The sequence below is a fragment of the Hemicordylus capensis genome, chromosome 6 (genome assembly GCF_027244095.1).
Source record: "Hemicordylus capensis ecotype Gifberg chromosome 6, rHemCap1.1.pri, whole genome shotgun sequence".
NCBI lineage: Eukaryota > Metazoa > Chordata > Lepidosauria > Squamata > Cordylidae > Hemicordylus > Hemicordylus capensis.
This window is the reverse complement of record NC_069662.1, coordinates 132,780,978-132,804,202: the sequence shown is the minus strand read 5'-3', so window position 1 is coordinate 132,804,202 and position 23,225 is coordinate 132,780,978. Positions and strand designations below refer to the sequence as shown.

The following is a 23,225-nucleotide window of genomic DNA, read 5'->3' as shown; positions in this document are numbered from 1 at the left end:
AGCAGATGCTCAGCCACTGAGTCACTGGATGAGGTATAATAAACTGAAGCTCAATCCATCTAGTTCATCATTTGTGTTCTACATTAATTATTTTTCAAGAAATCTATATTAAAACTGTCATTATTTCACAACTAGGATAATGTAAAGTGGTAGCAAAATAAGGTATCCATTAACAAGAAAGTTCATAAAAGGAGACCAGATACTGATAAGCAGATTTTGATTACATCTTCTGTATGCCATTACACCAAATGCTAATAACTTTGAGGTCTGAAATAGCTAAGATGTAATGGTTGGCTGCTTTCTAAGCTTTAAAAATAATCAGTTCCCTATTCAGATAATCTTTAAATAAGAAACTTCTTTTTCTCTGATATCATCCAATAACCTGAAGTAATCTTTAGATCAAGATGAAAGGAAATAAAAGTTATAAGATTACTTTAGTTCAAAAGGGCATTGTGATACTGTATTGCCACAACATATGGAAAAGATCAACACCATCATAAATGTATTTATAATTTTGACTGTCAGATACCTACCAGTAATAAATGGATTTTATGAAATCTATTCAATTTCATTCAATTATTGAATTTCAGTTCCCTCTTTATTGAAGTGTATTTGTAGGTTGATTAAATTCTATTTTTGGATTTTCACTATGTCTATAGATCTGATTTGCTGTCCTGAATTCTGGTATTTTTATGCATGCCTTATCTACCTTAGTTTCTCATAGGTTCCAGAGGTTTGTAATATCCTGTGAATGAATTGCTAAACTACATTTCATATTATTGCTTGATTTTTTATATATGTAAGTATTAGATCTACTAAATAAGGGGAGATAATGTGCTATAATCTCAAAGCAGACATAGATTTGTTGACATAAATCAGAGACCCATTCACAGCTACCTAAAATAAAGAGTTAGGTGCAGCAAATAAAGCTAAACATTTTTGAACAGAGCATACAAATTTTGAGAAAGCTGCAAGGCAAGGCACAATGTTTTGCAAAAAGGCTAGAGTCTTGTAGAACTTGTAATGATGCCTGGAAGATAATTAGAATAAAGAAAAATTATTTTCTTTATTCAGTACGGTAGTCATAAGTAAGGTGGTAGGGACTGATCTTTCAGACTCAGTACCCATCTTTAACACCAGCTTGTCACATGGGACTTGGGTTGTCACATATCTAGAACTGGCCTGGACAGTCCAGGGATTGGGCGGGGTGGTATATACTCTAAAATGTTTGCAAAGTGAGACCATGAGTATATGGTTTCTCATTTGCATAGCTCCAAAAGACTTTCAGAGGTAGGGCTGACCAAGGCCTCATGTGATTCAGCTCAGCACTCACTCTGTGTTGACCAGTGCTGAGATAAGTGCATAGACAATTATGCTTCCTCCTGTTTTATGGAAGAGTGAAAAAAGCACAAAAGCCCAGTATGTCACAGGTGCCGTTTGATACTCAGGCTTGGTTCACACACTATCTAATGAAGAAATGCATTAAGAACATAAGAACAGCCCTGCTGGATCGGGCCCAAGATCCATCTAGTCCAGCATCCTGTTTCACACAGTGGCCCACCAGATGCCACTGGAAGCCTACAGCAGGAGTTGAGGGCATGCCCTCTCTCCTGCTGTTACTCCCCCGCAACGGGTACTCAGAGGCATCCTGCCTTTGAGGCTGGAGGTGGCCCTCCGGCTAGTAGCCGTTGATAGATTCATACAGTTACATCTCTGCCTGCTTGGAATTTTGAGGAAGAAATGAAGCTGCCTTCTACTAGTGGTCAGAACCATAAGTGATGGAGGGGTATGCTGTGGGGCGTGCTGTGCCATGCTCCCTGAGAGGAGGGAGAAGCTAACCTTTTAAAGCAACAGTTCCTTGCTTCTCTAATAGCAGTCGATCTCCCCTGACAAGGCAAAGGCGGATGTTTATGGAAAAAACAAGGGCCTAATTAAGCCAGCCTAGTTAGGAAATAATGTTCTTCTGGGCACGCCTTATACTGTGGGCAAGCATGCCCTTTTGCTTTAATGTTGTGTGTTGCACATAGATTCTAATTAGTAGCTACCAGGAAACATTAATATTATCAGGAGTATCTTATGTATAAAGCTTCCGGTATTTATAAACATTGGTGCACACCATCATCTAAAACAGAGATACACTTCATCCTGATTCAGTGAGTCAGAGAAGTAAGATTAGATTATGCCATGTATTATCAAATAGTTATTACAAGATTAAATTTTTGAAATGGAAATGTAACGTACTCTAATATCATAAAGCCTAGACAGCATTGATTAGGATTTCTGCCAGGCTTTATCAAATAGGTTCAGTGGAAGCAAGGAAGAGGCTTCTGAAAATATTATTTTTATTTAAAAGTTTGTAAATGGAAAATGCCTCAGTTTGTATTTGGTTTGTTAGAGCTGTGATAGATATTTTATTCTGCATGTATTGTGATTTTGTTCTGCTTGTATTGTGTCTACAAGTTTTCATCCAGCAGAGCTGTTCTGGATTGTTAGGGGTTTAACTCAAGACCCTTCTGTTTCAAATTTGTTTCCAGAAACAGTGTCTCACTGTGACACATTCAATGAGTTCTTTGCAGATAAAATCTCTTGTATCCAGATTGATCAGGACTCCATTATTTCTGCAGGGCGAGTTAGGGAGGTGTCCAGCAATCCCTCTTGCAAGATTAGATAGGATCAGTTTCAGTTTGTGACTTCTGAGGATGTAGACAAGCTGCTTGGAGCGGTAAGGCCTACCACCTATTATTTGGATCCTTGCCCAGTATGGCTGCTTTCATCTTGCAGGGAGGTTGTTGTAGCTGGCCTAATTGATATCATTGATACCTCACTGAGAGAGGACAGGATGCCACCTTGTTTGAAGGAGGCATCTGGATCAAAACACTGATGGTGATTGAGAGTTGCAGAAGGAAATCAGAGAGGCGTCAAGGAGAGGCAGGGCAGTAATAAAGGGTGACTTCAATTACCCACACATAGACTGGGCACATTCACAGTCAGGTAATGACAAAGAGGTCAAATTTCTAGATACACTGAAGGACTGTGCCCTAGAACAGTTAGTCATGGAACCAACCAGAGAGGAGACAACCTTGGACGTAATCCTGAGTGGCACCCAGGACCTGTTGCGTTACGTCAGTGTTATGGACCCTTTAGAGAACAGTGACCATAGTGAGATCAAATTCAGCATACATGCGGGGAGAGAATCACCAAGGAAGTCTTAACATAGACACTTTGAATTTCAGAAGAGGAAACTTCTCCAACATGAGGAGTGTGATGAAAAGAAAGCTGAAAGGGAAAATCAGGAGAGTCACTTCACTGCAGAATGCATGAAGTTTACTTAAAACCACCATACTAGAAGCCCAGTTAGATTGTATACCCAAAAGGAGGAAAGATACCACCATGACCAGGAGGATGCCAGCATGGCTAACAGGTAAAGTCAAGGAAGCTATAAAGAGTAAGAAGACATCCTTCCAAAATTGGAAAGCCTGCCCAAATGAAGAGAACAGAAAGGAACACATATTCTGGCAAAAGAAATGCAATGTATCAATAAGGGAGGTGAAAAGAGAGTTTGAGGAGCATTTAGCTAAAAGCATCGAGGGGAATAACAAAAGCTTCTTTAAACACATTAGAGGCAGAAAACCTGCCAGGGAGGTGGTTGGACCGTTAGACAATGAGGGAGTGAAAGGGATTATTAACAACAACAAATATTTATATACCGCTTTTCAGCAAAAGGTTCCAAAGCGGTTTACATAGAGAAATAAATAAGATGAACCCCTGTCCCCAAAGGGCTCATAATCTAAAATGAAACATAAGATAGACACCAGCAACAGTCACTGGATGTACTGTGCTGGGGGAGGATAGGGCCAATTACTCTCCCCCTGCTAAATAAAGAGAATCACCATATTAAAAGTTTCCTCTTTGCCCAGTTAGCAGGGGTTATTAAGGTTATTAATGAGGATATGGAGGTTGCAGAGAAGCTAAATGAGTTCTTTGCATCTGTCTTCGTGGCAGAGGATACTGAGCATATACCTGTTCCTACTTTTCAGAGACGGAGGCTAAAGAACTGAGTCAGATAGAAGTGACAGGAGGTGATGTTCTTAACTGTCTAGAAAGCCCAATAAAACAAAAGACGGTTCTTAAAGCGATGCTTAAAGAGAACCCTGCAATTACAACTTTACAGGAAACACATGGTTGGGGACTGGATAAAAAGGATGAGTTTAGACACCCTCTTGTGGGACAATAGTTTAGGGCCCCTGGTACATCTAAGGCTAGGGGGGTTGCAATTATACTCACTAAATCTTTTGATCTTCATCTGGTAAAAGTTAAGAAAGATCCAAAGGGACGATATATTTTATCAAAAGGCAATCATAATGATACAACTTACACCATAGTATCTCTTTATTGTCCTAATATTAGTAAAAACATTCTCCAGATTGGAAAAATTTAGTGAAGGTATTGTAATAGTTGGTGGCAACTTTAATTGGGTTGCTGATCATGGACTCGACAGAAGTTCACTAGGAAGGCCTTTATGTAAACAACAGTTCAATTTAGGTAAATTATTTAGACAATTTTCTCTTATAGATGTCTGGAGGGAAGTTAATCCATCTGTTAGGAATTATACTTATTATTCCTCTAGGTTTAAATCCTATTCAAGGATCGAATATTTTAATTTCTGATTTTTTAAAGTCATCAGCTATTACAGCAGATATTGGGTCAATCTGTTTATCAGATCATGCCCCAGTGGTTGCCTCTCTCCAGATTTTGAACGGTCATTTATATTTGCCAATTTGGCGGTTTAACCCTGTGTTATTGGACAAACCAGATAGTTATGAGAAGCTTTATAATGTGTTGTTGGATTATTTTGAACAAAATGAGAATGTAAATAAGTCTAAAGCGATTATTTGGGATGCAATGAAAGCTATGTTAAGGGGTGAATGTATTAGAGAATTTTCGAATTTTAAAAGGAAAAATGTTGAACAAATTAATATTCTTACTACCACAATAAGAGAATTGGAGACAACCCATAAAGCCACTGGCTCTAGGAAATTTTATAGGAAACTTCTACAGATAAGGAAAGAGCTGGAGTCTTTAGAATGCCAGAAAGTTGCCTCAGCCATGGCCTATACTAACTAGACATTTTATTAATTTGGTGATAAAAGTTCTAAGCTATTGGTGAATAGGTTAAAAGGAAAGGTGAAACGAAATCTGGTAGACTATATTAAAGATGCTAATGGCACGAAAGTTACTCACTCCACCAAGATTTGTGACGCATTTGTAAAATTTTATTCTAATCTATATAGTTCAGATGCTTCCGAAACTGGCAATATAGAACTGTACTTAAACAACACAGGAATGTCCCCTTTATGTGCTAATCATAGTATGGTTTTAAATGCACCTTTTACAGTAGAAGAGTTGCAAGAGGTTATTAAAGGATTAAAATCTGAGAAATCTCCTGACCCTGATGGCTTTACAGCCTTAATATATAAGAGGTTTGGGGATATTTTGATTCCTCGACTTGTGACTCTTTTAAATTCTATTTTAGATGGTCATTCGATCCCTGAGTCGTGGAGATTTTCCAGACTAGTAATGATTCCGAAAGCTAATAAGGATAAAGAACTTGCAGAATCTTATAGACCCATTGCTTTACTTAACCAAGACCTTAAGATATTCACAGCCTGTTTGGTGAAAAGTTTGAATAATTTTATAGCTCAGTATATAAACCTTGATCAGACTGGCTTTATCAAGGGACATCAGATTGCGGACCCTATATGTCGTATTTTATACTGTATTAATTACTGTTGAGGGCGGGGGAGTCTCCACTGGCTATTCTTACTTTAGATATCTTTAAAGCCTTTGACTGTCTACAATGGACTTACTTAATTAAATTAGTTGAGAAATTACAAATGGGTACAGGATTTGTCAACCTTATTAAACAACTTTATTGTAAATCATCCGCAATAATTGGCGTGAACCCTTTAGCATATTAAGAGGCACAAAACAAGGTTGTCCCCTTTCCCCTTTATTATTTATACTCTCTATCGAGCCTTTGGCTCAAGCCATCAGACATAATTCGATAATTAAGGGCCTTATTATAAAAGATGTAGAGCATAAAATCCATCTATATGAAGATGATATTGCATTAATTTTGACGGACCTTTTGAGGTCTATCTTTGCCATACAAGAAGAGTTGGAAAGATTTGAACAAATTGCTGGTTTGAAAATAAATTTGACTAAGTCAGAGCTTTTGTGTTCCGGAATGGGTTCTAAATCTCAAGATTGTTTGGCAAAATCCTTAGGGGTTTCTAAAATTTCTAAAGTTATTTGATATTTAGGGGTATTTATATCAATGGATTTATCACAGATTTATCACAAAAGATTGAATTATTCTCCAGTTATCAGTCAAATAAAAAGGAAAATCAGGAAATGGGAAGGTGTTAGGCTATCTTTGATGGGTCGGATAGCTGCCACAAAGATGCATTTACTTCCAAGATTATTATTTCTATTTCAGGTGCTGCCAATTAAACTTTCAAAATCTACTATAGGTAGATGGCAAAAGATTTTAAATCTTTTTATTTTTGCCGGGAAAAGATCTAGATTTTGTAACAATGTATTATATAGGAAAGTACAACAGGGTGGTATTGGAGTTCCAAATTTAATGGCCTACTATGAAGTCTCGCATCTTAGGGATATTCTTTGGTTAATAGTAGACCCGGAAGCTAAATACTGAGTGAAGATGGAGGTTCCTGAAGAACATCTCGGTAATATTAACAACTTAGTATTGATATTTGAATTTGTTAAGAGTTCTAAATCTGTTATAAATCCGTTTTTAAGAACCACTTTTAAGATCTGGGGGAAATGGCATAACATTTTTGCCCCTCCCCCCCATATTCCCCCTTGTTATCCATTTGTAATCATCCTAGATTTCCAGCTTTAGACTCACCCTCTCGATTGCTTGGTGTCTTTGGAGGTGTTGTAAATAGATCAAAGGATTTTTATTATTTGGATAAGCCAATTGATTTAGAACCAATTTGGGAGAAGTTTATGAATAAGCATTACTCTTGGTTAAATTTTCTTCAGTTTCAGTCCTTTATTTTACATCCTGATATAGTTAAGCAGGCTAATAGGAATTTGACTATGTTTGAGGAATTAATATTAAAGGCTTTAGAAGAGTCTAAGGGCCTTATTTCTAGATTATATGAGATTTTAATAATTCAATCATCTGATCCATTAATTGGCCTTAAGTTGGCTTGGGAAAATGACCTACGGCAAACTATTAGCGACTCACAATGGAAAGGAATACGGAAATGGAAGCTGGTGTTTTCTACCTCTTCCCGAATTAGAGAGTATTTTGTTAAGCTCTCTCTCAGGTGGTATTTGACCCCTTCTAGATTGTCCCACATTAATAAGAATTTGTCCCTGCTATACTGGAACGGCTGTGGAAATAGGAGAACATACTTCCATTTATGGTGGTCTTATCCCACTATTTTCTGCTTTTGGACAGAGGTATTTTTAGAAATAGATAAAATTACACAACAGAGGTTAGATATGAGACCAGAGTTGGCTCTATTAAATGTATTTTTGGAAGCTAATTTGGCATTATTGTCTAAGGATCTTATAGTTTTCAAGTTAACTGTGGCTAGATTATCAATTGCACAATACTGGAAGCATAAAACCATGTCTTTGACATCTTGGTATCAGTCTATGTGGCGTATTACTTACTTACTTACTTATTTATTTGATTTCTATTCCGCCCTTCCAAAAATGACTCAGGGTGGTTTACACAGAGAAAAAACAAATAAATAAGATAAATAAAATTCAAACAATATATGAAAAACTGACCCATATTATTCATCTTCAAGTGGGTCAAGCTAATTTTAACAATTTTTTCATGATATGGTCAGATTTTGTTCTGTTCACAATCAAGATAATTTTAGTCATCCTCCATCTAATTATTTACATATCTGGAAGGATGGTTAATGGATGTCATTATGTATCAGTATTACTGTTCATGTTTATGTATTGTCTTATTGAATAAAAATAAATTTTAAAAAGTCACAAGCAATGATGTTCTGAATTGTCTGGAAAAATTAAAAACTAGCAAATTGCCAGGCAACCATCCAAGAGTCCTTAAGGAAATCAAATGTGAAATTGCAGACCTCCTTGTAAAAATATATAACGTATCCCTACAATCAGGCTCTGTACCAGAGGTCTGGAAAGTAGCAGATGTAACACTGATTTACAAAAAGGGATCCAGGGGCGATCTGGGAAATTATAGGCCGGTTAGCTTAATGTCTGTTCCAGGCAAATTGATGGAAAGCATTCTCAAGGATAAAATTGTGAAGCACATAGAAGAACAGGCCCTGCTGGGGGAGAACCAGCATGGCTTCCGCAAAGGTAAATCTTGCCTCACAAACCCTTTGGAGTTCCTTGAGAGTGTCAACAGGTGTGTGGATAAAGGTGATCCGGTTGACATAGTAAACCTGGACTTCCAAAAAGCTTTTGACAAAGTTCCTCAAGAGTTTTCAAGACTCTTGAAAAAACTTAGCAGTCATGGGATAAGGGGACAAGTACATGTGTGGATTGGTAACTGGTTGAGGGTCATTAAATAAAGGGTGGGTATAAAGGGAGAGTTTTCAAAATGGAAGTAAATAGAAGTGGGGGTCCCCCAGAGATCTGTACTCGGACTGGTGCTTTTAAAATTTATTCATAAATGATCTAGAAGTCGGGGTAAGCAGCGAGGTGGTCAAATTTGCGGATGACACCAAACTATTTAGGGGAGTGAAATCCAAAACAGATTACGAGGAACTCCAAAAGGATATCTCCAAACTGGGTGAGTGGGTGACAAAATGGCAAATGCACTTCACTGTTGGCAAGTGTAAAGTGATGCACATTGGGATGAAAAACTCCATAGGATATGAACTGTCGGTGACTGACCTAGAGAGGTATCTTGGGGTCATGGTGGACAGTTTGTTGAAAGTGACGACTCAATATGCAGCAGCTGTGAAAAAGGCCAATTCCATGCTAGCCTTTCCTTATGAGGTAAGGCTACAATACCTGGGTTTAGGAAAAGGTTTTAGGTTTTAGTTTAGGGGAAAAACGACTGCGGGGAGATATGATAGAGTTCTATGAAATCATGCATGTTGTAGAGAAAGTGTATACAGAGAAATGTTTCTCTCTCACACATAACAAGCTGTTTAGGGCCTTATAGGTTATATCCAAAACGTTGTATTTTGCCCGGAAACATATCGGCAGCCATTGTAGCTCCTTCAAAAAGGGAGTAATATGGTCTCTCCGAGATGACCCAGAGACCAACCTGGCTGCCAACTGTAGTTTCCGGACTACATACAAGGGGAGCCCCACATAGAGCGCATTGCAGTAGTCCAGTCTGGAAGTTACCAGCAGATGTACCACTGTTTTGAGGTCATTCATCTCATTAAAAGCCAGGCTAAAAAGATGAGCCTTTATGGCTCTCCTGAAGGCCTCCAGAGATGACAATCCTCTTATATCCATGGGGGGGGGGTGCGTTTCACAACCTAGGGGCAACAAGTTTCTGAAATACATACAAACCCTGCATAGAGTACATTGCAGTAGTCCAAGCTGGAGGTTATCAGCTGGTGCACTATTTCCAGGACACTGTTCTCAAGAAACGGGCGGAGTTGTTGAATCAGTCACAGCTGGTAAAAAGCACTCCTGGCCAAAGCCTCAATTTGAGGCACCAGGGTGAAACCTGGGTCCAAGAGCACTCCCTAACTATGAACCTGCTCTTTTTGGGGGAGTGTATCCTCATCCAGAACAGGAAATTATATCCCATCTTGCAGATTATGACCCCCAACAATGAGCACCTCCATCTTGCTTGGATTCAACCTCAGTTTATTATCTCTCATCCAGCACATTACTCCCTGTAGGCAGGCATTTAAGGGGCCAATTCCATTTCCTGATGTTGATGACAAGGAGAAATAGATTTGGGTGTCGACATATTGATAACACCTAGCACCAAATCCCCTGATGACCTCACCTAGCGGTTTCATGTAGATGTTAAAAAGCATTTGTGCCCTCAGGGACTCCATATAATTACTCCCGCTTTGAAGAGCAACTGTAGCCAATCATCACCATCTAAAATCTATCTGAGACATAGGAGTGGAACCACTGTAAAATAGTGCCTCCTATCCCCATATCCCTCAGGCGATCCAGAAGGATGCCATGGTTGATGGTATCGAAAGCCACTGAGAGACACAAAAGAACTAGCAGAGTCACACTCACACTCCTTCTGTCAATTCTCTGGCGAAGGTAATCTATCAGGCCAACCAAAGCTGTCTCAACCCTATAGCCTACTCTAAAGCCAGTTTGAAATGGGTCTAGATAATCAATTTCCTCCAAGATTTCTCCAAGAGTCCTTATATTTTTCTTAACTTTGTTCTTGTTCTTAACTTTCTTTGTATAGGACTTTTCTTTTCGTTAGAGATGGCAACCCAAATAAACGAAATGTGCACAATGAGACGTCTATGCACTTGCTTTGTATGGGACCTCAGATTATGATATCTGATGGAGCTCTTCAACCTCGCTTGGCACGACCCTTTGAGGATGATTTTAGAAGAGCGGATTGTCTGCAGATGATCCTGAAATGGAAAGGAGCAAAGCTTGACCAAGGCGAATATGAAAGAGCAGCTATTGATGCTGTTGATAATAAAAAAAATACACCTTTACACTATGCTGCTGCCTCAGGGATGAAAACCTGTGTAGAGGTAACATGTGATTGAAGTATTAGTTGAAATATATGCATTGCATATGCATGTCTGAAAAAGTAAAGACAGATAAAGTGGTAAAGAAGACCCACACTAGTTAATAATGTTCCTATCTTAAAGGCATTTAATATTGCTTATTTTAAAAAGAGAAAATGTAGTAGTAGCCCATAGTGTTTTGTTTATGTGAAAATGTCTACATGTTTATTTATTGCACTTATATTCCGCCTCTCTTCCACAATGGAACTCAAGACAGCATATGCAGTATTCCTAAATATTCTCCCATCGAGGTACAGGTGGCCCTCATTATCAGTGGTCCACGGTCGGGCCATGTATACCTGGCCTCATTATCCACATGATTGAAAAATAGTTCAAATTTTTCTATCTGTAGTTCCTAGGTGGCTGGAAATTAACTCAGAGATAATTTCCAGCCACCATTTCGCTGAACGGAGCCATTTTATGCCCCCCCAAATCCCCCTATCACAATTTTGCACGGAAAATTGGAGGAATGAGGGTTTTTTGTCGGGCATTGCTGGACAGCTGGAGACCAGGAGAGCATGGTATGTTACTTCCTTTCTCTTATTTCTGCCTTTTAAAAGCCATTTTTTTGTCCACCAGGAACCTAACCACCCAATTCTCATTCACTCAGTCTTGTTATCCATGGTTTCATTATCCGAGGTTGAAGGCAAGAACGGAACCCCTGTGAATCACGAGGGCCACCTGTACCGACCAGTCCCAGCTTACTTAGCTTCAGCAAGGTTGCTGTATCAGCATTGGTGACTGTGCTTTAAAACAATCCATATGTCTTGGTATCTTAGCCTCTGTTTTGCGAATGCTGGCTTTGAAGTTTGTGCTATAGTGCAAACAGTTAAATCTGGGAGTTGCCAATGAGGCAAACTGTAGTGGGTTTGAAATTAACTGGAGGATATGACACCATCAGTCTATTGTTCTTACCACTGAAGTCCACAAAGACATTTGGTCTTCCATAATTGTGGCTCTCGAATGTTTTATCAGAGGGATAAGCAGTGGTATTTTTGTCTGTTTGTCCTTCTTCCCTGTCCTTGATGCCTTCACTTGAACCCTGCAAGCTTTAGCTATATCTTGCACTCACTGCTTGACAACTTAACAGCCCACTTGCATATTGAAAGTGGATTCAGCAAAGCTATATGCAGTACAATCTGTTCAAACATTTGATCCAAAACTTTCAGTTGCATTCCTTCCAGATGGCAAAGCCAATTGGTCTGTTTTATTAGACTTGCCTTAATCTATCAGTCTTGACAGTTCCAGTTCCTACAGACCTGAATAGCTGCAGTGACACAGTCAGCTGCCTCTGACCCCTGCCAGTGCAAGCTCTCTCTTGCCCTCTTGCCAGCACTTGTTTGCAGAAAAGCCAGGCAGAGTAGTGACAGACTTTGATGGAATTGGATGGCCCACAGAAGGGGTTTCATGGAATTGCAGAGGAAGAAACAATTGCTGCGAAGTTGTGGTTCTTGTGCTATTCAAGCACCAAAAGAATTATTTCTTTACACACACTTTTCATTTCTAAATAGTTTTAAGGGTTTAAACTATTTAAAAACAAAGAAAGGATGACTGACAGTTGGTTATAGCTACCTAATGAAGCACCAGCACTTCTATTGAAGCTCTTGCACTTTGTGTGCGCTGTTGCCGCCTCCCAAACTAAAGGAATGGGGGGAGGAGTCAGTTTTGCTGACCTCCCCTGCAACCTGGAAGTGAATCCCTGATGGTTGCACAACCTTCAGGAACCAGCTTCTGGGGGCAGGGGATATCTGACAAACCCTGCCCTACCTATGCAACCAACAGAGTGCTGCTATTCTTCAGTGTTCATCGGAATGTCAGCCTATGCACACACAAATATTAAAAGCCAAAATGATCCTACATGCTAATCAGTTTAAACAAGGGTTTCTTAACCGTAGGCCCCTAGATGTTGTTGGACTACAACTCCCATCATCCTTAGCCACAAAGGCCATGTCTGGGAATGATGGGAGTTGTAGTCCAACAACATCTGAGGGCCCACGGTTAAGAAACCCTGGTTTAAACCTTATTTTAATCCTATGCCAAGGATTAACTTGGATTAGCTTGGGTTGGGTTCATAACTTCTACAGGAGCAGTGCTCAAATTTTCATGGTGGAGGAGGAATGAATCCTTCTGACCACTGTACAGATATTTTACCATGACCCAGCACACACACAAATACATTACATGGTGAAAGAAGAATCACATGAGCAGGCCATCTTCACATTGTCAAGCATTCATGTTAACGTGACTAGTTCACATTAGATGTTATCTGTGTCATGGAGGGAAAAGGTTCATGATGTTTCTTGGCTGTATTAATTATGTACTGGTAACGGGGAATCTAAGAACAGGATAGACATACCAGGAAAAGCTTGTCTATTTGCAATGGATTCTCCAGTCTTTAATCATTATCCAACAGCAATGTAATATGTTTTAAAGAGTATTATACCTTTTCCTGCCACTTGGAATGTGCTTATTTTTATTGGATTTTTGAGAGCAATGGGGAGTATTCATGCAGAATTATGAAGGTTGATCTAACAAGTGCAATGTGAGGACTTTTACAATCTCTTAAAATTAGGGCTCTTACTGCACAACTCTTTCCCTGCCCTGACTATCATGGCACTGAAACCAATCCTTTTGAAGCAGGTCCTGTCTTGGACAAATGTTTGGTCAATATTTTAAAACTGCAATCGGTGACATTTTTCATCTAGAAAAAGAATATGCTTGGCTTCCCCAGACTGAAGACCTTGAGGAGAGAACAAGAAAAGGACTAGTGTTTGTGAGCTGCAATGGAGGGCGGGGGGAGTTGGCCTGAGATGACAAAATATACATAGCCTCTTATCCAAAAATTGCATGAAAAATAAAGTTATCCATGTGGATGAGATCTTGCAGGCACACTGGCTTAATTCTCAATTCTGGTGCCAGATGTTGGAATTGCTTCTAAAAGGTTTTTTTGCTTTAGTCTGAGCGGCTTATTATTTATTATTTCTGTGTATTTTTCTCTGTGAATTAGTAGAAATATTTCTGATGAGGAGCCATTAATATAGTATTTTTTTGTGTTGAATTTCTGGTATTATTTACCTTTTTTAATCCTTAAGTGTTCACTGAAGGATAATATGTTGATTGAATATTCACCTCTTCTCCAAGTGGACTATATTTATATAACCTTCCTCATGTTTGCTTGTCTAGTTGTTGTTGTTTTTAAGGGTTTTTTTTAGCATCTTCTAGGCTATATAAAAGTATGTGACGTATGTAGATTGAAAAATAATTTCCAAGGAGATGTGTGAAAAATAGCTCTCAAAATTCTTCGTCGATGTTACTTATCTAAAATACCAAGGGACTCTTCACATTTATGCTTTTCTTTAACTTTTAGCTTCTAGTAAAACATGGTGGAGACCTGTTTGCCGAAAATGAAAACAAAGATACTCCCTGTGATTGTGCAGAGAAGCAGCACCACAAAGAGTTAGCGCTTAATCTGGAATCCCAGATGGTGTTTTCGCGAGATCCCGAAGCTGAAAGCATTGAAGCAGAATATGCCGCTTTAGACAAAAGAGAGGTGAAATACAATTTATTGATTATTCTTACTGTAGATATGCAATGCAAGTCTTAAGGAGCCTGATCCACTGGGATAATGACAAATATGTTGAGCTCTTGGGTTGTATCTATTTCTGGGGATGAGCACTGTCAGTTGCTTTGAAGATTTAATCAAACAGCTCTAGAATGTACATATAGAAGGAGATGGCATTAAATGCTTTATTGATTGGCAATATAGGTGGACCTTGTTATCTGCGGATTCCACATCCACGGATTTGCACATCCATGGTCAGGAAAAAAACACCTGAACTCAGCATACGTGGGGCAGGTGGGACCATGCCAACCTTGTGTATCTGCTGGTCGGAGGTGGCCAGAAAAGACTGCAGAGGTCATTTCCAGCTGCCATTTTCTTCAATGGAGCCACAAAATGGCTTCCGTCTTTGTAAAAAAAAATAAAAAAATAGAGGGAGGGACAAAATGTCAATTTTCAGCCGATTTGGGGGCACAGCACAACTCAGGGGGAGCAGCAGAGCACAGTAAGAACCCCCCCCCATTATATTCGGCCATTTTTGGCTAACTAGGAATCTAACCCTCGTGATCCCATAGGCCCAATGATTCGATATTTGCAATTTCCAGATGCACGGCTGCAGCCCAGAACGGAACCGCCGTGAATATTGAGGTTCTCCTGTAATTGAAATATTGTTGCAAATCTGGTGTTACTGAATCCTCTAAGTTGGGAAATTATTATTTTCCCAAATGAGTTACTAATTTTTCAGGGTGAGCTTTGGATATATGAAGTGCTTTTTTTGTTTTTAAGATTGCTTTTAATAATCTATAGAAAATACTATGCTTTAATAAGTAATTTAGGATAACACGAATATGTATTTTGTTATATTCAGAAATACAGAAATATAATGAATCCTTCAGTGTAAAATACTAAAATATACAAAGCTTATGGCTAGTGTTCCCTGTAACAAAGTTTTCCAGATGCTATAGACTACAACTCCCATCATTCCCAGCTGAAGTGACCTTTGACTGGAGATAATTATTTATTATTTGTTACATTTTATATCCCGCTTTTCCTCCAAGGAGCCCAGAGCAGTGTACTACATACTTAAGTTTCTCCTCACAACAACCCTGTGAAGTAGGTTAGGCTGAGAGAGAAGTGACTGGCCCAGAGTCACCCAGCAAGTATCATGGCTGAATGGGGATTTGAACTCAGGTCTCCCTGGTCTTAGTCCAGCACTCTAACCACTACACCACGCTGGCTCACATAATGGGAGTTATAGTCAACAGTATTTGGGAATCCCTGTTAAAGGAGACACTGCTTATATTATGACCAAAATTTGTTTTGATGCTGTTATATTTAATTTCAGCAAAGGTGCTAAAATGTGTTATCTAGATTGAGGAGGAGTTTAAATTGTCTGCTTTGATTCTAATTTTCCATTATATTATTTAAAGTGGCTTTTCATTAGATCATACACAATAATAAAGCCCAGTCAACTATAAAGCCCACTTATTTGTTGTACTACCACTCACTACTCTATGCATTTTAGTAGAGACAGTACAGCTGGATTGCCCCGCTAGCCGATATTTCCTCTGGTTGGTGTAATCAGGGGAACCTGCTTTTCATCTGTATAGAGATCGCTGCTGTAGTATAGGAGTTAAAAGAGCACAAGTTACCATCTCACTGAACTAAACTTAATATCAGGCCTCTCTTGGTTCACCTCATTGAATTAAGTTTGACTCCAGGGGCTGTCTGTATTACAGTAAAGTGTTAAAAAAAACTAGGTTTAATTTTGGAAAATGTGATTGTTAATCTTATTAAGCTAATGAAAGACAAAGAAAGCTAGCTGTAACCCAATTAATATGAAATGCAATTAAATCTTAAGCCACTGTTTTTGCACTATAGTTGATTGTTTGACCGTCATGATTGGTTTTTCTGGTTCATTAGTTAGTCCTTAAATAGAAAATGGCTTATCTTTACATTCTAGACTTATGAAGTAAAAGGCACCTTCATGTAAATTTCTAATTATCTTGAATAGCTTTGTCCTGAAGAAATACTAGGAGATTTAAATACAGTGCAGAGAGAAAGCCATATATTCGATATACAGTAAGTTGTGGATCTGGAAGTGATCCATTGTCATCATGAGAAATGGGTTACTGCGCCTGCGCAGGGACCTTCCAGATGGATTAATTAGCTCCTCTTTGGCGCCCCTCCCTGCCTTGCACGTCCTCCATACCTTCCTTTTTTCGGCATTTGGGCACCATTTTGTCTCAGTTTCTTTTCAACTGCTGATGTCTTGAGACCTGTGGTTTATTGCTCCTCAGTTTATAGAAAAGAAAACGTTACTCGGACATATTTTCAGTGTTTTGGACTTTGTACAGTAACTTGACTATTCTTAGGATTTTGGACTTTGGACTTGGATATTACGGTTATTTCGGACAGATCTTAGTGTTTTGGACTTCGGACAGTGAGTTGACTGTTTGGACTTTGGACTTGACAGTTGTGTTTCCACAGCTTTGCTGTTGGAAAAGACATGTCTGAGAGGAAAAAGACTACAGTGGTCCCTCGACTTACAAACTACTCGACATAAGTATTTTTCGAGTTACAAACGGCAGTTTTAGATCCGGTTTTAGATGCGGTTTTTTCGACTTACAAATTTTTAGATGGGGTTTCCTCGACTTACGAATTTTACATGCGGTTTCCTTAACTTGCCTGCCTGTTTACTGCCTGTTTATTCTTGAAAAGAAATGTTCCTGTGCAGTTTGCAAGCCTTACTGGGGTCTGGGTCTTTTTTCTAGGCTCCGGAACGCATTAATCCGTTCCCAATGCATTCCTATGGGAAACCGCTTTTCGACTTATGAATTTTTCAACTTACAAATGTGCATTCGGAACGGATTAATTTCGTAAGTAGAGGGACCACTGTACATTTAAGCATTGCTCTCAGTGTAGGGCTAAACTGCCTTCAACTGATGAACATGATCTCTGTTTGCTCTGCTTGGGTGAACAACATGTTCCAGCTTCTTGTAGGTTTTTACGATCCTTTTTGAAGCAGACTTTAAAGAATTGCTCGTTGCGCCTCAGAGCAGCACTGTATGGAGACACGCTGCGTCCACCGACGCTGAGGCCAGAATCGATACCTATCTCGGGATCGACGTCGACATCCATCTTCTCGGTTTCTGCCCCAGGGTCTATGCGTGAACAGTCTTAAACCCTGTGGGATGATCTCGCAGAGATTGTCTTCAAAAAGCCCAAGTCTACCAACCTTGGGCATAAGAATCGTAAACAACATTGTGTTACATCAGATAGTGATTTACTGCCTCCAAAAAAGCACAAGTCAAAGTTGACTCACTCACTGAGGTTAAGGATGCCTTCGCTGTCGACGGTTCAGTATTGACCACCTCTTCCACCTTCGGACCCATCGATACCGTCACCTACTCTAACGTCCTCTGGACTGCTCGTCCTACCATTAGCATCGACGCATACAGTGACATTGACACTTCTGTTGATACCAACAGCAAGCTTTTCATCAACATCAGTGTCGATGCTGATCTTTCCGGTGCCATCCACATCGATCTCCCCCCTGACTTCCTTGATGTCGACCTTAGATACCGAGGTTGGCACACTTCATCGTACTTTACCAACCTCTCCAAGGGCCACTGTTGTTCCACAACAGTTTTCTAAGACCTTCTAAATATGATTAACATAGCAAGTTTCAAGCTAGTTCAAATGACTGACATCAGCATAGCACAATGCAAAACAACTCCAAGGCAGGACAGGGTAAATTACCCTTCTCATCAGGCCTTGTCTACAGAATAAACAATTCCATTTCAGTTACTTTGGCTCACAGAACCAAAGTTCACACTTCAGTTTCTTGCAAACCAGCCATCTTAGACACAGGCCTGGACAGAATAATTCTACACAAAGTAATGTCATCCAACTAAAATAATATTTTCAAAGACACAGAAATTATAACAGAAGAGAACACATTCATTTGCCTTGTCCTTCTTTACCACCCCCCTCCCCTTTGTTCTCTTCTGTGACTGAAATCAGGATGCGCTGGAAGCAAAATGTCCCCCTCAGTGGTGTCAGGCAATAGTCTAACTTCTTTGATGCTGGGGTGTGTTGTCTAAGGCAAAACAAACAATGTCCAGGTTCTGTGAAGGGGCGTAGTCTTCAGCAAAATAAACTATATGGGATGCATTGTTTCAGGCAGACAGGCCATCTGGGGGAGACATTGTCTCAGGCAGTGGCACTTGGAAAGCGAGGTGGGCAGTTGCTTTTGACATCTGAGGGACCCTCATGGATGTTGCACACAGGGTGGTCTGCTTGACAGGCGGAGAATCAATCAGGACAGATGTCATCAAGAGCAGATGTTATCAGAGGACATGTGTCAATCAGGAACATGGCTGGGCAGTAGGTGCTTTGGAGCTTGCCTCTCAGATAGGCAGACTGTCGGCATGCTTTTGCAGTTAACTTTAAGTTCAGTCTGTCCATATGCCAATAGGTTTAAAGAGGCACTACTTTTAAAGTCTCTAATTCTTCCTGATTTTCTTCTCTGTTCTGTGTTTTGTTTTGTTTTTTGCTTTTTGCAATAAACTCAGTCCAATCTTTCTATGTGCCAACATAGAAGGTTTAAAAGGTTTAAAACTCAAGTCCAGTCTGTTAATGTGCCAGCAGGTTTTTAAAAGGCACAGCATTTAAAGTCTTTTAAAATCTTCCTGATTCTCATTCACTCTGTTCTGGCTTCTTGCCTGTTTCAGCCATCCAGTGTTCGGTTAAGGAGAAGGAGGGGAAGAGTGGGGGATTTCAAGAAAGCAGTTTGTCTCATGCAACAGAGAGCAGAGACGAGGAAAGAAAGAAAGAAAGAAAGAGAAAGAAAGAAAGAAAGAAAGAAAGAAAGAAAGAAAACAAACAAAGCAACAGGGCAGCAGAGAGAAGAAGAAGAAATGCTTCCGTCCTACTGTATTTTAAAATGTGGGCAGTGTATGCCCCACTTTGTCTATTATTATTTTTAAAGCTTCTTTCTAAGTGTTTCTAAGCACATCCTTGAAGTGCTTTTGCTTCCCCAAACCTGCTTTCTCTATCTTATCAGCTGGCCGATTGCTCCGTATTTTCATATCAAAATTCAGGACAACCATTGCAAGTTCTTGAAATTTACAATAGGGAATTTATCGTTCCAATACAGAGTTCTGCCTTTCAGCTTATCAACAGCGCCGAGAGTCTTCACCAAGTATATGTCAGTTATCATAGCTTATTTATGAACATGAGAGATCACTGTATTTCTGTACCTAGATGATTGGCTCTTCTGAGCGGGGCTACTTTTGATTCTCCAACTCCGATGCTGTGTGTCATGACAGATGCTTCTCTGTTGGGTTGGGGAGCCCATTGCAGGTCCCATCAAGTTCAGGGTCTGTGGACAATGCAACAACGTATGCACATCAATTTCTTGGAATTGATGGCAGCTTACCTGGCGCCCTTAATACAAGACATGATTGTGCAGTTACTAATAGACAATACTATGGCAATCACCTATGTAAACTCTCAGGGCGGCATGGTGTCACGCTCCCTCTGTGCTCTGAGCACCCAGTGGTGGAATTGGTGCATATCCAGGAATGTTTTCCTAGTTGCTATCCACATCAAGGGACTGGAAAATGCCTTGGCGGACAACCTCAGCAGGACTTTCGGAAACCAGCAACATCACGAATGGGAACTGAAACAATTGTGCCTAGACCATTTGATAAAAAGATGGGGTGTTTCTCAGGTGGATGTGTTTGCTTTGGCCACAAACAAGAAATTTCCTCAATTTTGTTCCAGAGCGGGCGTTGGGCAAGGGTCCCTTGGGGATGCTTTTCAACACCACTGGGGGAAAGGCCTTCTCTATATGTCGGGGCATTAATAATCTTTACCCCCCAATAAGACACCCAGCTGAACAATGGAGCCTATCTCTAGTCTTGGCCTCCCTGATGGAAGTCCCTTTTGAGCCGCTTTGTGAAGCAAGCCTACGTTACCTGACACTCAAAACTGTCTTCCTAATCACTATCACTACTGCCTGGCATGTAAGCAAACTAACTGCCTTAAGGGCGGATGCCCCGTATATGCAGTTTTATCCTAATAAAGTAGTTATGCGTACTGACCCAGCCTTCTTACCAAAGGTAGTAACTGACTTCCACTTGAATCAGAACATCATTCTTCCGTCCTTTTTTCAAGAGCTGGAATCACACTTAGAGAAAGCACTGCACTCTCTAGATGTGCGGAGATGCCTTCTGTATTATCTAAAAGGAACAGAACGTATTAGATGAACTAAAATGCTCTTCGTCATGTTCAAAGGCAAGAATAAGAGCTTGTCTGTGTCTAGACAGAGGCTGTCACACTGGTTAGTGGAGCCCATTTTCTTAACGTTACAGAATCAACAACCATGTTACATCAACAACGACGTTACAGAATCAACAAAGTTACAGAATCAATAATCTCCCAACCTGATAAAGGCACACTCCACGAGAGTACATGCTACTTCCGCTGCACATTTATCCGGTCTTCGCTTTAAGGACATATGTGCGGCTGCCACATGGTCTACACACTTAGCTTTCATTAAGCACTATGCCGTAGACTTTCGTATGGCGGTGGAGGCCAACTTTGGAAGAGAGGTACTCAAGAGAATTCTTCAATAGTGGGTGAAATGGCTGCACCCTCCGCCATGGAGGTAAAAGCTGGCTAGTCACCTATTTCTCATGATGACAGTGGATCACTTCCAGATAGACAGGTTGCTTATATGTAACTTATGATCTGGAGGTGATCCGTTGTCAGTCATGAGACCCGCCCGTACCTTCTCGCTGCAGCATTTAAAGAACAAGACTGACTTACCTACTTGCTTACTGAATCACACAACATGTGGATTGTCTCTCATCAGATGGATCTTCAAGAAACTGAGACAAAATGGCGCCCAACTGCCGAGAAAAGGAAGGCATGGAGCACATGCAAGGCAGGAGGGGCGCCAAAGAGGAGCTAATTAATCCATCTGGAAGGTCCCTGCGCAGAGGCAGTAACCCATTTGTCATGACTGACAACGGATCACTTCCAGATCATAAATTACAGGTAAGCAACCTGTCTTTAGAGTATGCATAACCACTTACAGTTATGTTCTGGCTGTTTCCTCCCCTATTCCCTTCATTATTAGGATAAATGAATTGTTGAACAGGATATCTTGTGGTAATTTGAATGCAAATGTCCTCTAAACTCAGTAGATCAAATTTTATTTAAAGAGGATTCCATTTCCCTGGACCTGAGAAGATCCTGCATTCAAATAACCACAAGAACTCCTGTTCAGTCATTCACTTCATGCTATTTTCTTAAACAGTATGCAGATTTTACAATATGAAAAAATAAGCACTTTGAAGTCGTATTGATTTCAATTATAAAGCATGTACTTAACTCACTCTCCTGTTCAAATTGAGTAATTATGATCTGGGTTGTGTATCTTTTAGTTATATTATGCTGTATATTTATCTATGGTAACAGTCTAAAGTTTTAATTTTGATTGGCTTACAGCCGTAAATAAAATGATTGATTGATTGATTGGTGGTCTGTGTGGTGTTTTTACTTGATAAATAGGTACCACAAATTGCATTTACCTGATTGAATTGCTCTCCAACAAATGTAATAGTTTAAAAATAGAAACACCCCTTATAGCAGGCCTGCTCAACTTAGGCCCCCCCAATTATTTTTGGACTACAACTCCCATAATCCCCAGCCACAGTGGCCAATAGCCAGGGATTATGGGAATTGCAGGCCAACATCTGCAGGAGGGCTGAAGTTGAGCAGCCTTGCTTTACAGTGATGGTGGCATTAACAAACAAATTGGTTCAATCTCAGACTAAAAGGAAGATCCATTTGATAATAAAATTGTTCATAGGAGGTTTATTTTGTATGCGATTCAAAGTGTAAAATATGCCCATGCATATTCATAGCAGATATGAAAACTTAAGGACTGTAAAGGATAATAATAATACAAATTAGCTTAAGCCATGCAGAGCATCTGCACGCTAGTACTTGATTTCTCCCATTACCTCCTGCCATAGCCCCCCCACTTACCTCAGGGATCTCTCCACCCTCACCTGAGCTGCACTCCTGCTCCTCCTCCTCCTTCCCATTGTTTCCATCCCTCTCAAGCATCTTGGTCACTCCTTCATCCCTTTACTCCATCCCCCTCACCCCTCTTGAGTGCGACTGCTAGCATTGCTAGCGCCTATTGACCAAGCTGCACCCTTCTTTTCCCAGAGACCTCCTCATCTGAGCCCCACTCCTGCTCCTCCCCACAGGAGCAGGAGCAGCAGAGGTTGGCCAGGCCCTTCCTTGCTGCTGCCACCGCCATGGCCACTCGTCGTTCTTAGGCCGCTGACAGTCCCGGGTCTGTCCCTGGCCTGCCTTCTTCCCTCCGCCAATGGCCTCGATAGCCCCAAACAGCAGCAGTGGTTGACTGGGCCCTTACTTGCTGCCAATAGGCAGCGCCATGGCCGCTCGTTCCTCTCAGGCCGCTGATAGGCTCGGGCCTGTCCCTTGCCCTTCCTTCTTTATCTCTTTCCCTCCTTCCTTCCTTTCTTTCTTTCTCTCTTTCTCTCTTTCTTTGTTTCTTTCTTTCCTTCTTTCTCTCTCCCTTCCTGCCTTAACAGATCTTGTTCATCTTGTTTCTTCCTCTAATTCACACAATGGCAGCCTTCTTCTCCTGAAGGGGCTCTTTCCTCCCTCACGAGCCCTCTCTTCGTAGATCTCTGCCCACTGTCCTTCTATAGATATAGAAGATTCCTCTTCTCTACAATCAAGAACATCTTCTGACCAGCAACAGTTGCATTCTAACTGTCCTTAACCATCACAGGCTCCTCCTCCCTATCTGCATATGGAATCTCTACTGCCCAGTCACCACAGTG

At 40.4% G+C, this 23,225-nt stretch overlaps 1 protein-coding gene across 6 annotated transcripts in view; it reads left to right on the top strand.

Moving 5' to 3' along the window:
* Nucleotides 1–23,225, top strand: part of ANKIB1 (ankyrin repeat and IBR domain containing 1) — a 130,720-nt gene that overhangs the window by 42,817 nt on the left and 64,678 nt on the right. For all 6 annotated transcript variants that reach the window (XM_053262329.1, XM_053262328.1, XM_053262330.1 and 3 more), the window contains exons 3-4: nt 10,433–10,733; nt 14,137–14,319. In XM_053262329.1, coding sequence (XP_053118304.1) covers nt 10,433–10,733; nt 14,137–14,319 — 484 coding nt within the window. The remainder of the gene's footprint in view (nt 1–10,432; nt 10,734–14,136; nt 14,320–23,225) is intronic.